Source organism: Bos indicus, chromosome 8 (genome assembly GCF_029378745.1).
Source record: "Bos indicus isolate NIAB-ARS_2022 breed Sahiwal x Tharparkar chromosome 8, NIAB-ARS_B.indTharparkar_mat_pri_1.0, whole genome shotgun sequence".
Taxonomy (NCBI): domain Eukaryota; kingdom Metazoa; phylum Chordata; class Mammalia; order Artiodactyla; family Bovidae; genus Bos; species Bos indicus.
The window spans coordinates 38,017,117-38,033,832 of record NC_091767.1 but is presented as its reverse complement, the minus strand read 5'-3'; the positions used below and the strand labels follow the sequence as shown (position 1 = coordinate 38,033,832).

Genomic DNA, 16,716 nt, shown 5'->3' with positions numbered 1-16,716 from the left:
GGTCAGGTGAGTTGCAATACTGCTCAAACACCTGTTGGACATTCTATGCTGCTGCTGCTGCTGCTAAGTCGCTTCAGTCGTGTCTGACTCTGTGCAACCCCATAGACAGCAGCCCATCGGGCTCCCCCGTCCCTGGGATTCTCCAGGCAAGAACACTGGAGTGGGTTGCCATTTTCTTCTCCAATGCATGAAAGTGAAAAGTGAAAGTGAAGTCGCTCAGTCGTGTCCAACTCTTAGCGACCCCATGGACTGCAGCCTACCAGGCTCCTCCATCCATGGGATTTTCCAGGCAAGAGTCCTGGAGTGGGATGCCATCGCCTTCTCCATGGACGTTGTATGGAATAGCTTTATTTGAGGGGATGGAGTCTGGGAAGAGGCATTTGTCTGTGAACATGCATTGGTGTATAGACTTTCTGAAGAGACTTGATGGCTTTAAGCTTTGAATGGTTTGGCAGATTTCCAGCCTGTCATTGTGGGGCTTGTTTGTAGCTGGTGTCTTTCTGGAGACTACTTTTACACTAAATCAGTTCTGTCCCCAAGCCCGAAGTGAAGCAGCTTTTATTAGAAGCTTTGCCAGTGTTTGTGTATGGTGACTGTATGCCAGGGTGGGAAGAATGTAGCAGTTTTATATATTTGCCTGTCATAAATTTTAGCTCCTTGGATCTTTGTTGATTTTTAGTGCTGAGAGAAGAGGATGGTATATTGCATTTTAACGTGATCAGAACTGAAAGCATAGAGTTTATAAGTGAAGGCCTAGAGTCAGAAAGATTCAGGCTTATCTTTGCCACCCACTGCTCTAGGAGTACTAGGTTTTCCATTTGTTCATTTGGGTATGACATTGCTTATGTTACAGGATTATTTTGAGTAGATGTAGGCTGCCGTCTCTGGGGTCGCAGAGTCAGACATGACTGAAGCGACTTAGCAGCAGCAGCAGTGTACATGTATGTGCAGTATAGTGAGATAGACTGTGGTGTCACACTTCTCCCAAGTGACAAATGAGGTGTCCTCCTTGTCTGAATCTCTGAAGGAGACCTGGTGCTCTTTAGAGTTTGAGTAGAACCTGTCCTTCTAGGCAGCTAGCGAGTTCAGTCAGTAGTGGAGAGCAGATGTTGGAGAAGGAATTTGGAATAGGATTTATTCTCAGCCCCTTATTATACCTGTTATTCTTAATATTTTAATAACCTCTTTTATTGAAATTATGTGACTTTTTATCTTAGCAAAAGAAATTAAGTTTTAACATCATGGCAGCCTTGGCCCTTGCCCCTTGCCCAGAAGAAGCTGATGCCAACATATTATTAATATTTGCCCATTAATGGGAAGAATTTCAGTAGTGAATTTCATAGGACTTTTTTTTTTCTATCACTTTATCACATGTTTGGCTTTTGTTTTGTTTCCAGTAAGATTTACTGGAGAATAGTGGAAACATTTGTCAGTTCTCAAATATAAGAAGTTTTATTTTCTAAAAGTTTTTATGTCCTTTAGCCTATTTAGTCCTCCGAGCAGCTCTGGGTGGGTACCTCATGCTTTCACAAAGAAAGAATGGGAGCTCTGGAAATTGCAGGGATTTTTGCCCTCGGCAGTGGCAGAGCTGGAGCCATAATCTGGGTCATCTGGCATCATTCTTTTTTCTCTTCCCTCATCCCTTTAGACCCACAGGTCTAGTCATGTCAAGGGATTCAGCCTAAGTTATTTCTGAAAGGTAATATCAGTCAGAAACAAAGATGAGACTTCTTCAAATATAGGAATTTCAGAAGAATAGTTTGTTCCTTAATTTGAAAGCTCATTCAATTTAAAAATGTTTCCTATAATATGGTGCTCATTTATTACTTCAGATTCATTGCCTCAATAATGACTTTTAAATAGGAGGACTCTATTATTAGAGTGATTGGACTGAAGTCTGATTGGACTAGGGTTAAGAGATTGCATCACTATAAATAGAGTGAGATAAAATATTTTACATAATTTGAACTTTTATGAGGTCTCATAAGTTGGGACCTAGGATCTTTTCTAGAAGGATACTTAACTTTGAACAATTTCCAAATAGCAAGCTTCCTGCTGTGGGTTTTAAGTTATAGAATGGCTGTCTTGGGGAGTTTTGGAATTAAGTGATTTCCCCTGATACTTTTCAGTTATATTACCTGAGGCACAGCTTCATTAACTGCCCCATCAAAAATTTTCCTGACCCAAAAGCTCAAGTAAGTAAGATCAGTACATTGATTATATTGTCATCTAAAGACTATAATGAAAACAGAACAATAAGGAAAATACTAGGCATGGTTATCTATGAAGCCTTGGTATAATTACTGGGTAGGCCCTTTTTGGTATACATAAATAAATTTAATGTCCCTCTTTAATAGTATCATGAGGAGGTTGAAATGGATTTAAAGACACTGCCATTTCATCGTGATTGCAAAAAAAGTGGGTCCAATCACTGATATTTAGTATTTTATCGTGAGAAAAGTTTATGAGAAAAATAGTCTGTAAAAATTGTAAACAGTTGTGAATTAGAGTGCATTAATAAGTGATTGGTAAGTTTTAATAAGACTAGAATCTTTTCCTGTCATTTTAACTTTTATCCCAGTGACTCAACTTTTTCTGTCTCTGTTACCAGCCATGTTGTGTTATTGTTATAAAACTATATTATTCCAACAATTTTACCAAAGTTTAGATAAATATTTTTAGCTGTTATTCTTTGTTTAAAATTCTCCATCAGCATAAGCGGTTGATATTTAGTTGAAGAAGCAGTAAAAGCACAATGATCTGTGACTTAGAATAGTGCTAAGGATTTTTCCAAAATTAGACTTGGGTTTTCAGGAAATGATGTATCACATGCCAAAATTGAATGGGGCTGAAAGAGGGATGACAGAAGATACATTTTGTTAGTGGTGTCTTGAGATGATGGCTCATGTTTAATGACTTAAGTAATGTGCAAATAAGCTAAAAACCAGAAAACCCCCCAAACTAAATAGTGTTCCAAGGATGGAAAGCATGCTGCAGATCATATGCTTTGAATCAATGATGTTTTTTTTTTTTTACTAACAGCTGATGGGAGTAGGTCCTTAATTCTCTGTCGTTTGGCATAATTTTATACTAATATTTATATAGAACCACATTTTGCTGGTATTAATCTTGGATAATTAATCACGGATCTGTATAAATATATATATGTGTGTGTGTATGTGCCTTGGATACTTATTGCTTTATTTTTTAAATTTCTAAGCGAGTTAAAATATACAGTATAATAATTTTGGCAGATGATGGTTTGATCAGTAAATGTTATCTTTATGAGTTTATTAATGTTTGTCTTTTTTCCCCCTTCTCTCTCTTCCCTGTTTCTAGGGTGTGGATGAATGGAACATAGCTCGCCTAAACACGGTCTTGGATGTGGTTGAGGAAGAGTGTGGTATTTCTATTGAGGGTGTAAACACCCCTTATCTATATTTTGGCATGTGGAAAACCACATTTGCATGGCACACCGAGGATATGGACCTCTACAGCATTAATTATCTCCACTTTGGAGAGCCCAAGTCTTGGCAAGTTGCATGTTTAATATTCATTTGCTTTGGAATTGTGAGATCTGAGCAATAGGAACCCATTGAAGATGGTTTTTTTCCCGTTTTTCTGGCAGAGTCAGATTTATATGAGCTGTAAGAAAGTTCTTGACTGTAACAATTAATTATTGCAGAGTCTTCCACTCTGCCTAGGGTTTTGCTCAAAACCGTAAAGCTAATGGTGATTTGTATATCCAAATTTGGCCTACAGACCATTTTGTGGGTCATGGATTGATACGTATTTTAGTCTCAAAGAATTTGGCATCTTGAACTTCTCTGAGCATTTGCTGGAAGGTATGGGGAATGTAAGTTAGGAGTGAAAATTCACTTCCTGGATGTACCTAGGGATTTTCTGGTCTAATCTCTGAATAAATGACAGATTCCATTTAGTATGTGGTGAGTAGAGGGATAGGAGGCATGAAAAAGGAGGCCTGTTACCACTTTTTTGGTGGTGGATATGGGGAGAAGAATAAGAATGTGAATGTGTGTTCTTAACTTGCAATTACCTGTGTCATCTTTCTGAGCAGCAATTTTAAGATTTATTGTTCTGTAGAATGCATCATTCATGAATGCATGAATTTTGGCGACTTCTAGGATTTACCCTCGGAGAAGACAATGGCACCCCACTCCAGTACTCTTGCCTGGAAAATCCCATGGATGGAGGAGCCTGGTGGGCTACAGTCCATGGGGTCGCTAAGAGTCAGACACGACTGAGTGACTTCACTTTCACTTTTCACTTTCATGCATCGGAGAAGGAAATGGCACCCCACTCCAGTGTTCTTGCCTGGAGAGTCCCAGGGATGGGGGAGCCTGGTGGGAGGCTGTCTGTGGGGCCGCACAGAGTCGGACACGACTGAAGCGACTTAGCAGTTAGCAGTAGCAGAATGCATCATATGGTACCCAGCACAAATTTGTGATTGTTATTCTGTCAGTCACCCTGGAGTTCTTTGTGGTCAGCCAGTTTCATGTTTGAACTTAATTTTGTTGGTTTTAGTCTTAGGAAGGGCTTTCTAGGTCGTGTAGTGGTAAAGAATCCACTTGCTAATGCAGGAGAGACGGGTTCAATCCCTGGGTTAGGAAGTTCCCCTGGCGAAGGAAACGGCAACCCGCTCCAGTATTCTTGCTTGGGAAATCGCACGGACAGAGGAGCCTGGAGGGCTGTGTTTCGTGGGGTCAGAAGAGTCAGACACGCCTGAGTGACTGAGCACAGTCTTAGGAGAGCTTAAATATCAGTTCTATTTTTTTTTTTTTATAATACACATATGTGGAGAATAATTCACAGACAAAAGTACACGAGGTATCAACTTGACAAGGCAGGAAATACTGAATATGCTCTTTCTGCTGGTTGTGAACACGATAGGATGCTCTTCAGGTGCTTGTGTCAGCCCAGTAGCTTTCTTGCCTCCAATTTAAAGGTAATGGCCTCTTTTCAAGTTCTCCTGCTGATCAGGTTTTGAGTGCAATGTATAATTTCTGTCCGCATCTTGCTATTACTTGCCCTTGAGGTTTCATCATTTGGTGAAGTGTGAAGTTGTAAGCTTTCTCCAGCAAATTCAAATACAGCAAAAGTTCATAATGATCAAAAATGACATTTAATCAGCAGGAAAGCTTTTGGTGGAAGGGCAAAGCTCTTAGGACCTAGAAAAGAAATCCAGGCGTTTTCTGTTTTGTGATGGAGTTTTATGATCTGAGAAAAATTTAGTGAGAAGTTTTGTAACTCATTTTTAATAGTGCTTTACTTACACATTTTGTTTGGAAAATTTTTAGCATTCTACTCTCTTAATGGAATAAATAAGATGTAAACATTTTAAATAGGTGGTCTAGGAACTAGACTTTGACAGAATGGGATGGAAAGATGATTTCTTACACAAGTGTTTGTTGAGGACCAGCTTGTGAGCACACGCTCTAGGCCTGTGAGTCTCTCGTCTTTCTTCAGCACCATGGTAGAGTCTTTTGGAGTGTCATCCTTCAGTACTTTTGGGAATCGACTTTGAGAGACTCAGAGAAATATTTTAAATAATGTGTAGGCTCCTGGGCAGTTTCTTAGCTGCATGGTTTCTGTTACTCACTTTTGTTGTGAGTAAAATAGGCAAAATGGGTAAATTCAATATCTTGGTGAAATCTATTATATAAGCAATTATATACTTCCTTTAAGAAATCTGGTTAGGGGTTTCCCTGGTGGTCCAGTGGTTAGGACTCTGTGCTTGCACTGCAGGGACCACAGATTGCATCCCTAGTTAGGGAACTAAGATCTTGCAAGCCTCATGGTATGGCAAAAAAAAAAAAAAACCCTGAAAAGTTAGTCGCAAAACTTTTCCGTAGATTTGAAGAAATTCATGACAATCATGATAATGCCTGGGACATTTTAGTATTGGAGGAGTTGAAATGAAGTCTCTGCTTTCTTATTAAGAAAAGTGATTTATTTTTATAAAGTTATTAAGACAGTAGTAACTTCCCTTCTCTCTTGGGCCAAGACTTATCTCCTAAAGATTGCTTGGGCATCTTTGGTGGCTCAGATAATAAAGAATCTGCCTGCAATGCAGGAGATGCAGGTTTGCTCCCTGGGTTAGGAAGATCCCCTGGAGAAGGAAATGGTGACCCACTTCAGTATTCTTGCCTGGGAAATTCCATGGACAGAGGAGTCTGGTGGGTTATAGTGCATGGGTAGCAAAGAGTCGGACACAATGGTGATTAAACAACAACAAAGATTTCTTAGAGGAGAATATTCTGTTAGGATATGACTGATTCTAGAGTCTTGTTTTTGGAAGAGGGCCACGCTGTTCATGAGTGAGGATAAGTACACTGGATTCCAAAGTATTTCTTTCTCTCAGAGTATCTCTTTCTCTCTAAATACAGAAAATGTATTTTCTGTATTTAGTTATTCTATTCGTTTTTAAGCATATAGACTCCATTATAAGCATTAAGAATAGATTTATACTATCACTATTACCTTTAACCTTGGCCATTATTTATAATGGTAAAATAATAAAACGTAGCAGTGAATTATGACTGTTAATCTACATTCCATTTTCTAAGATAGCTACTGTAAGAAAAGAGTGATATAAATAACTCTAAGGATTATTCCCCAGTATGCTTATGAATGATTACATTAGCTTGGCATAAATAATTTTGAGGTAAACTTTATTATCATAAAGTTTCCCTGGTGGCTCAGATGCTAAATAGTCTGCCTGCAATGCAGGAGACCCAGGTTCAGTCCCTGGGTTGGGAAGATCCCCTGGAGAAGGAAATGGCAACCCACTCCAGTATCCTTGCCTGGAGAATTCTATGGACAAAGGAGCCTGGTGGGTTATAGTCCATGGGGTTATAAAGAGTCGGACACAATTGAGCCGCTAGCACTTTCACTTTTCTTATTCTTAACATTCACCTCAGTAACCATCATAATATATTTGAAGTAAGCTTTGAAAGGTGGTAGAAGCATACAAATACATGTAAGTATTGGGAGGTGGGCAGTTGTCTGGCAGACTCAGACTCAAGCAGCAGAAGACAGGGCTGTGGTCCTCACTCTGCTACTGATGTGTGTGGCTTTGGGCAAAGAGCTGTACTTTTGTGGACCAATTTCCTCACCTACAAAATGACAAGGCTAATCAGGATGCACTCCAGTGTTCTAATTCTGTAATTTGTGATAAAAAGCACATGGGTATTTTTACCCAATGTACAAAACGAGAGGATGCGGAGGTGACGTGAAGTTGGGGTGTATGGGTGTGCATGGCACGCACACGCATGTGCCCTTGCTGGTTTTCTTTTCTGGTGTCCTCTCCTTGTTGAGTTGCCTTTACTCTTCTCCAGGGGTGCCCTATTCATGCTTGACTTCTCTGCTCCCTGCAGTGTGTCTTCCTCCTGTCTGGTCTTACTGCCTGGAGTTCAATTTCAGTGACCTTCTCTTCTTCAGTTTTCTCCTTAGGCACCAAGTTCTGGTTACAGGTATTACAAAGACTGCCTAAAATTCTCTCCTTACTTCCACGACTGTGCTTGCTGCTCTTCTTTGCCCTTGTGTTCCTTAGATTTTGCCTCAAGGCTTTCTGGACCATGTGTTGCACCACCTTAGGCTTCTGTCCTTGCACCTTTCAAGTGATTATGTGACCATTTCTGCTGCCCCTTTCCTGTGCCTGCTTTGAAGTTTTGGGGCTGTGGTTTTCCCTTTGAAATTGTCAGCACTTAACACAGGATCTGGCTAGAGGTTTGATGCTCTGTTAAGTAATTCTCATTTTGAATCAATAGAGTATTAAATTGTTTTGGATCAGTCTGTTCAAGAGCAGACAGGATAATATGTAAAATGTTTTATAAAGATTCTTGACTCCAGTGTAATCATTAAGAACACCAAGCTTCCAGAGATTTCTGAGTAGCTGCTGATAGGCCTGGCCTATCAGGTAGAAGCCATGAGACATGGTTTACTGGGTACAACATGTAGCAGATTTTGCCGAGTAAGTGTTCATGAACACAGGTATGTACTGAAGAGACTTTAGAGGAGCTAACGATTTATTTAAACATTTCTAGCATGAAGGTTTAAGGAAAAAGAGAAAGCTTAAAATAGGCAGAAAATTGCTATGGCAGTCAGTGCTAGCATATTTATTTTCTTGGAATTAATATTGACTTTGGAGTCAGAAGACCTGTTTTAAAAATCCCAATCCGTCACTTGCCAGCTGAATGACTTAGGGCAAATCACTATACTCCATTCATCATGAATTTCTCTAACTGCCAAACAGAGGCGTGATTTATTCTCTATCTTAATAGCATTGCTTAGAGGATCCTGGGAAATACTGTGTATAAAGGTGTCTTATAAATTGTAAAAGAACTATTCAAATATTAGTAGTTACTGTTGTCTTAATAACTTTATAAAAATAAGTAATTTTTTGGTCATAGTAATTACTTAGAGCCTGAACTCGGCATGATGTGTTTCTGTGTATGATTGAGTGGGAGTTTCAAGGATCAGTAAAATAAAAGTTTATTTCCCAAGCACCATGTATGATAGTGGTTAATTACTGCGAGATACAGAATTTAGATGGTGACTTGAATCTCTGTCTTTGAGAAACTGTGTCCAAATACAGCGAATAAGATAGTTTCAAATTTACTCTGTTGAGACTGAGAGAGGTAAAGTTTAAGGGAACTTGTCTTAAACTATGAAAAGGTCTCAAGTCAGGAGAGAAGTTTCTCCTGGAAGTTTTTTGAAAAATTAAGGATGGGCTGAAACATTTTGGATGTGGCTAAATTTTACTCAGTAAATTGTGCAATTTTGTTAAATGTAGCAATAATAAAGTGTCATATTATTCAGTGTGATATATCTAAATTCCTTGCTTTTTCTTTAGATCAATTTGTTTAGTGCTGTGTAATATTTTAAGTGCACAGATTTTTGCCCCAGAGTCTTGTGTTTTGAGTTCTGGCATTGCTTTTTACTGAGAATATCACCCAGGGAAATTATTGCATAACCCTATGCCTCCTTTTTCTTATTTTATTTCAAAACTTTATTTATTTATTTGATTGCTCTAGTTCTTAGTTATGGCACATTGGATCTTTGATCTTCGTTGCAGCATAAGAGATCTTCAGTTGTGGCATGTGGGATCTTTATAAATATTTATAAATTGAAGTGTTAATAAAATTAACTGCTTAAGTTATTCTGATCATTTAGGCATATCTATGTTATATATTTTTAGATAATAACACTTTAAAAGGTTTAAAAAATTGGAACTATACCCCCCAGATATGGTATTAATTTTGTACTCAGCTGCTATCTGTATTTGTAGAGAGTCAGAGATAACAGGAAGCAAAAATTTTTATTGGTCAAATGGATGATATTTTAGTTAGACCTCAGTCTGACTTGGAGATAAACACAGCCACACTGGCGCACACACATACATCTCTGCAGTCCAGGCAGTGAGTCCCAAAGACCCCTGCTTAACATCGAGTTCTCTGAGGAGAGTGTCAGGGAGGTCTGGTGCTTGTGATTTTGAAGGTAAATCTCAACGCGTTTTCCTGAAGTGATGAAATGCAGTGTCTTGTCACTCACTGACTGATGACTGTGGGTTCTCATACAGGAACTCTAAACTTGTATTAAGTACTTTTGATACCCCTGATAAGCATAGCAGGAGCTTGTAAATTCCTTCAGGATTCTTATTTCCTTGTAACTACTTTTTCACTTAAAGCCACCACCATCACCACCTACAAGATCTCCAGTAAACCATTTAAATGAAAAGAGACTGTTGAATCAAATCCTGACTCTTAGGGAAAAATCAGAAGGTTAATGCAAATTTATTTACCATGTAGTTCATGGAAAACAAGGATTAGTGATGCTAGCCTTGCTAATTAACTCTACCAGATATAGTGGTTCACAAATGTTACCTAACTTACTTATCTTTATTCCTCTGTATTTCTCTTCATCCTCTTCAAACTGTTTAGTTTGGAAACCACTTTGTAGAAAATATATGTTACTTAATATTTGTGTAATAAAAATTTTTCTTTGACTCGAGCATATAGGAAAGCAGCTTCTTTTATTTTTAAATTGCACTTCTGCAAGTAGGCTCTGGCAAATAACTGTTACTTCTGTGACACCGAATGTGTTTATTGCTTGTAAGCTTACTTTTCAAGGTGTAGAGCTTGACTAGGACGATGAAGTATGTTCTCTGTCTTTGGTGACTGCAGTTCACTTCATGTGTGCCTCTTTTTGTGTGCCAGGAATTGTGCTAGTCAGTTTAAGAAATCATCTCAGGTAAGCCAGACAACAGGTGTTTCACATAGGTGTTTTTTTGCCCCATTTTTAAACTAAGGACTCTCAAACTGACTTTCAGAGCCTTAACTTCTTTATCTGGGGGACTAGTGAGTCTTGCAGCTGGGATTTTAACTTGATTTAATCAAATCTTCCCATTGATTTAAAGTGAAAAGGGAACAGTGAAGAGGAAGGAATAGGCAAGAAGAAAGAGTGCTTGTGTGTTGTTGTTTTTTTTTTTTTTTTTTATAGCACCAGCTTTCTTTTAATGAGATTTTCTGCAGAACCAAAGAGAAACCAGCCTCTTACATTTTGGGACAAAATAAGAGATTTTCAGAAGGGTAAAATGTGGCTAGATTCCAATCATGTGATAATTGATAGCAGTTATTCAGTTGGGAGGACCATTGTAGGTGAGAGTGGGAGAAGCCACTGGCCCAGCTTTATTTCCTTCAGGTTTGTTCTCTAGATAGCTTTTGGAAATCTGCTTGAAATCAGAAAATCCCACATTTTAGAAAGAATGTGTTTTACCTTGAGGATTTTGTCTTCCTCAGGGAATGAGTGATAATTTTTTATTTAAATGCCTGTTCACATTCAGTTCCCTCAAATGAAGCTATGGAAAAAGCTAGTTTGTCCCTGTTGAGAGCTAAGAGTGCTTTGTCTATCAGACCTTTCCAGTGAAGTGGATGAACCTAGAGCCTGTTTTACAGTGAAGTAAGTCAGGAGGAGAAAAACAGATACCATATGTTAAAGTATATACATGGAATCTAGAAAAATGGTATAGATGAACCTGTTTGTAGGGCAGCAATAGAGATGCAGACATAGAAAACAGATTTGTAGACATGGAGTGGGAGTGGGAAGGAGAGAGTGGAACGAATAGAGAGAGTAGCATGGAAACATATACATTACCATATGTAACATAGATAGCCAGTGAGAATTTGCTGTATGATGCAGGGAGCTCAACTTGGTGCAGTGTGACAACCTGGAGGGGTGGGATGGGGTGGGAGGTGGGAGGGAGGTTCAAGAGGGAGGGGACATATATATACCTATGTCTGATTCATGTTGATGTATGGCAGGAACCAATACAGCAGTGTAAAGCAATTATCCTACAATTAAAAATAAATTGAAAAATAAAGCCTATCGAATAAGAACTGCCAGGATGAGGACCAGCCTAACTCCTGAAGGCTATAACACAGTCCTCTTTACTCTTTCTAGTACTCCTGGTCAGCTAGTTTTTATACTTCATAAATTTCTTCATGTTATTTGGATTTCTTTTTAATACATAAAAATATAATAATGTCTGCATTGAATTTCTTTGGATTGAGAAGGTTTTGTTGAAATTGTCTTGGCTCCTAGAAGTATAAACTAAGAGTTACGTTAGCTCAAAAATGGGCCCCACTTCTCCATGTGTTGCCTTCACTTTTCTCCCTGGCTTCTGTATTCCTCCCTGTGTCACCAGGAATGAAAGCTGCGCCATCGGGGAGGGCCGTGAATTTTCCTGGCATGGATTCTCTTCCAGTCTCTTGTATAATCACTGAGGCTCAGGCCAACGGTCGGAAAGTATTGTGATTGTCCTGGCTTGGTCACAGGTCTGCCTCTGTGGTGGTGAGGGAAGAGACATGAAGAATGGCAGCCCCCATCAGAATTCCATGTTTGTGTTTGGAGAAGAGGGTGGACGCTATTACCTGAATTTTGCTGCACAACAGGAGTAAAACCCAGTCTCCTACAGATAACAGACAAAGAAAAGTCCCAAATAAGTTCAGATATTTGCTTAAAAATCTTAGGAAGACTGATTCAATTAACTTCAGTTCAGTTCAGTTGCTCAGTTGTGTCCGACTCTTTGCGACCCCATGAATCCCAGCACTCCAGGCCTCCCTGTCCATCACCAACTCCTGGAGTTCACTCAAACTCACGTCCATTGAGTCAGTGATGCCATCCAGCCATCTCATCCTCTGTTGTCCTCTTCTCCTCCTGCCCCAAATCCCTACCAGCATCAGAGTCTTTTCCAATGAGTCAACTTTTCTCATGAGGTGGCCAAAGTACTGGAGTTTCAGCTTTAGCATCATTGCTTCCAAAGAACACCCAGGACTGATGGGGCTCTTAATTTATTTTCTATGAGGTTTGAAAAGATGTCCTTTGGGGGTGTTTCCTTAAGATGAGATAATATATATATATATATATATATATATATATATATATATATTTAGGATATTAAGATTATTAAAATGTATGCTTGTTTAACTTATTGTAAAAGCATTTCTAGCAATTGATCGCTGACTTTTACTCGAAGCAGAGGCAGTTGACACAGTCCTCTTTATACACTGAACTGAAAACTAAAGAATATATAGTTTGTAAGTTTCTTTTTCTGACGACTTGAACCAACATTGCTCTCTTTTCTTGTGATTTATATATTAAATATTTTAACAGTCAGTTTGACCACTTTGTTATGTCCTGTTCTTTTAGAACTTTTTTTTTTTTCTCATTGATTTGTGTGTTTTGGTCTTGTCTCCTCAAGGAGACTTTTGGCTTCTTGAGGGCAGCCCCACAGCATCTTTGTAAGTCTCATCACCACAGGCCCATGCTGCTAAGTTGCTTCAGTCATGTCCAACTCTGTGCAACCCCATAGACGGCAGCCCACCAGGCTCCCCTGTCCCTGGGATTCTCCAGGCAAGAACACTGGAGTGGGTTGCCATTTCCTTCTCCAATGCATGAAAGTGAAAAGTGAAAGTGAAGTCGCTCAGTTGTGTCTGACTCTTAGCGAGCCCATGGACTGCAGCCTACCAGGCTCCTCCATCCATGGGATTTTCCAGGCAAGAGTACTGGAGTGGGGTGCCATTGCCTTCATAGATGTGTTTAATTGCTGAAGCAGGTTTTTGGGGGATCTGCTCCCTTCTATGTCATACGTGTACAGCACCATGCTGCTTTCAGGCTTCATTGATCTTTTTATAATATTCTTTTTGGTTTCTTATGGGTAAATATTATAAAATTAACCTATAAAATAAAGCAGTCATGTATCCTGTGTGATGTCTTGAATACAATCAACCTGATATATAGGAAATTTTTAGACGTTAACAAAAAACTGTTAGAAATTTTTAGACACTTTTACTACATTTTGGTTTTCAGTGATGATAACAGATTTGATAGCTTACCAGAGAGAAATCCACAGATAGTACAAATCCAACCTTCTTTCTTTCCTCCAAGTGACTAATATGAGGCTTCATGCATGACACTTCCAGAATGTTATTTTACAATGTATATTTCTGAGTGTACATTGCATCTAGTCGTGTGATGTCTGAAATGATCTGACCAGATACAAAATAGGCCCATGTAACAATCTTCCTTGAAGTGTGGTTAAAAAAAAGTGAATGTCCTTGGAGAAGGCATTACACATCAACAAGGGCTTGAGTTAGATGGGTTGCTGTCATCGTCTTTGCTCCTCTAAGTTACCTCTCAGCCCACTTGAATGAAGAAGATTAATATAATCTAGGGAATGTCAGGTGTTGGCAGAAACATGTGACCATTTGCTGTCCCTCTTTTCCTAATTTTATTGAGACATAATTGACATACATCACTCTGTAGGTTTAAATCATTCAGTGCAATGGTTTGATTTACATATATTGTGAAATGATTGCCACAGTCAGTTCAGATCAGTTCAGTCGCTCAGTCGTGTCTGACTCTTTGTTACCCCATGGACTGCAGCACGCCAGGCCTCCCTGTCTATCACCAGCTCCTGGAGTTTACTCAAACTTATGTCCGTTGAGTCGGTTGATGCCATCCAACCATCTCATCCTTTGTTGTCCCCTTCTCCTTCCGTCTTTGATCTTTCCCAGCATCAGGGTCTTTTCCAATGAGTCAGCTCATCACATCAGGTGGCCAAAGTATTGGAGTTTCAGCTTTAACAACAGTCCTTCCAGTAAATATTCAGGACTGATCTCCTTTTGGATGGACTGCTTGGATCTTCTTGCAGTCCAAGGGACTCTCAAGAGTCTTCTTCAACACCACAGTTCAAAAGTATCAATTCTTTGGCACTCAGCTTTCTTTATAGTCCACCTCTCACATCCATACATGACTACTGGAAAAACCATAGTTGTGACTAGATGGACCTTTGTTGACAAAGTAATGTGTCTGCTTTTTAATATGTTGTCTAAGGTGGTCATAACTTTTCTTCCCAGGAGCAAGCATCTTTTAATTTCATAGCTGCTGTCACCATCTGCTGTGATTTTGCAGCCTCCAAATATAAAGTCTGTTACTGTTCCCCCATCCATTTCTCATGAAGTGATGGGACCGGATGCCATGATCTTTGTTTTCTGCATGTTGAGTTTTTAGCCAACTTTTTCACTCTCCTCTTTCACTTTCATCAAGAGGCTCTTTAGTTCTTCTTCACTTTCTGCCATAAGGGTGGTGTCATTGGCATATCTGAGGTTGTTGATATTTCTCTCGGCAATCTTGATTCTAGGTTGTGCTTTATCCAGCCTGGCATTTCACATGATGTACTCTGCATATAAGTTAAATAAGTGGGGTGACAATATACAGCCTTGATGTACTCCTTTCCCAGTTTGGAACCAGTCTGTTGTTCCATGTCCAGTTCTAACTGTTGCTTCCTGACCTGCATACAGATTTCTCAGGAGGCAGGTCAGGTGGTCTGGTTTTCCCATTTCTTTAAGAATTTTCCACAGTTTGTTGTGATACACATAGTCAAAGGCGTTGGCATAGTCAATAAAGCAGAAATAGATGTTTTTCTGAAACTCTGTTGCTTTTTCGATGATCCAACAGATGTTGGCAATTTGATCTCTGGTTCCTCTGCCTTTTCTAAAACCAGCTTGAACATCTGGAAGTTCATGGTTCATGTATTGCTAAAGCCTGGCTTGGAGAATTTTGAGTATTACTTTACTAGCGTGTGAGATGAGTGCAACTGTGCGGTAGTTTGAGCATTCTTTGGCAATACCTTTCTTTGGGATTGGACTAAAAACTGACCTTTTCCATTCCTGTGGCCACTGCTGAGTTTTCCAAAGTTGCTGGCATATTGAGTGCAGCACCTTCACAGCATCATCTTTCAGGATTTGAAATAGCTCAACTGGAATTCCATCACCTCCACTAGCTTTGTCCATGGTGATTGCCACAGTAGGTTCAGCTAATATTCATTTTTGCATATAGATACAATAAAAAGAAAAAAGGAAAAAAATTCTTCTTACACAGTAATAAGAACTCTTAGGATTAACTCTCTTAACTTTCCTGTGTATCATACAGCATTGTTGCTATAGTCATCATGTTGTTCATTGCATCTCATGTACTTATTTATCTTATAACTGGAAGTTTGTACCTTTTGACCATTTTCCTCCAATTCTGCCTCTCCTCACCTCCTGCCTCTGGTAACCACAAGTCTGATCTCCTTTTCTGTGAACTGATGTCTTTAAAAAAAAAGAAAAAAATCTGCATGTAAGCGAATACTTTTTTTTTTTTAATTTAAGGCTGTGTACTTTTTTTTTGGTTTGTTTGTTTTGAATATTACTTGAGTTGTCGTTGGGTAGCTTGGTTGCTTTGGGTAATGTGCACTTTTGAAAGCCTCTCAATTTTCAAAGAGGTTTCCAACTGTAAAGTAGCTGTGTAGGTAATTTTCCCTTGAAGATTAAACTTCAATCATAGGAAATCTCCTTGAAAATGCTTCAGTACTTTGTTGGAGTTAATTGTGTTAAAACTCTGTAAGCCAGTTGTAGTGGAACTCTTTAAGCTAGTGATACTTTTTCTTACGGATGATATAATTATCCTTTGAATAAATGATCACTTCAAAAGTATACCATCCACTGAAGATTTCCAAATACGGTAAGATTGTTTTTCCTTGGGAAAGTACTGGTTTTGGTAAATTTTTGATAGGAACAAATAATTTCTTATGGACATGTTTTTATTTCCAATTTTTGAAGTTACTATTTTTTTTATTCTTCTTGAAATGGCATTTTGTTTCTGTTATATTAATGCTTGATTCTGTAAAACACTGCGTCTGTGTTTGGTGATTTTTGGTTTTGTTTGTTTGTTTGTTTCCTGTTTGTTCATTAAATATTTATGGAGTCACCCACCTGTCAGGTACTGGTCTTGGTGCTAGTAATACCATGGTGAATAAGACAGAATGGTCTTTAGGAAACTTACAGTTTATAAGCATAGCTTTTATTACCCCCACACTCCATTTTATTTTCTAGCAGTAGCATAACACCTGTTCTTAGCAAAATTTTATTGGATTCCAAGTCTTACGTGAATCAAATTCTTATTCTGAGTATTCATGCGTAAACCAGAAAAAATTTTCCTGTGATGGGTCCTCACTTTGGAAGACACTGGCCTAGCATGGAGGTTCTCAAACTCCATAAATGAAAATTTCTTCAGAAGGTCAAATTATACAAAATTTGAAAATAAAGGCAGAGATGACCTGCCTGAAATGTGTATCATGAAACTCTCCCTCAG

The 16,716-nt window shown here is 38.8% G+C and overlaps 1 protein-coding gene across 6 annotated transcripts in view; it reads left to right on the top strand.

The window, feature by feature from the left end:
• The window catches only part of KDM4C (lysine demethylase 4C), a 418,681-nt gene that overhangs the window by 67,469 nt on the left and 334,496 nt on the right, over positions 1–16,716 (top strand). For all 6 annotated transcript variants that reach the window (XM_070794206.1, XM_070794204.1, XM_070794203.1 and 3 more), the window contains one exon: positions 3,340–3,533. In XM_070794206.1, the coding sequence (XP_070650307.1) occupies positions 3,340–3,533 (194 nt within the window). The remainder of the gene's footprint in view (positions 1–3,339; positions 3,534–16,716) is intronic.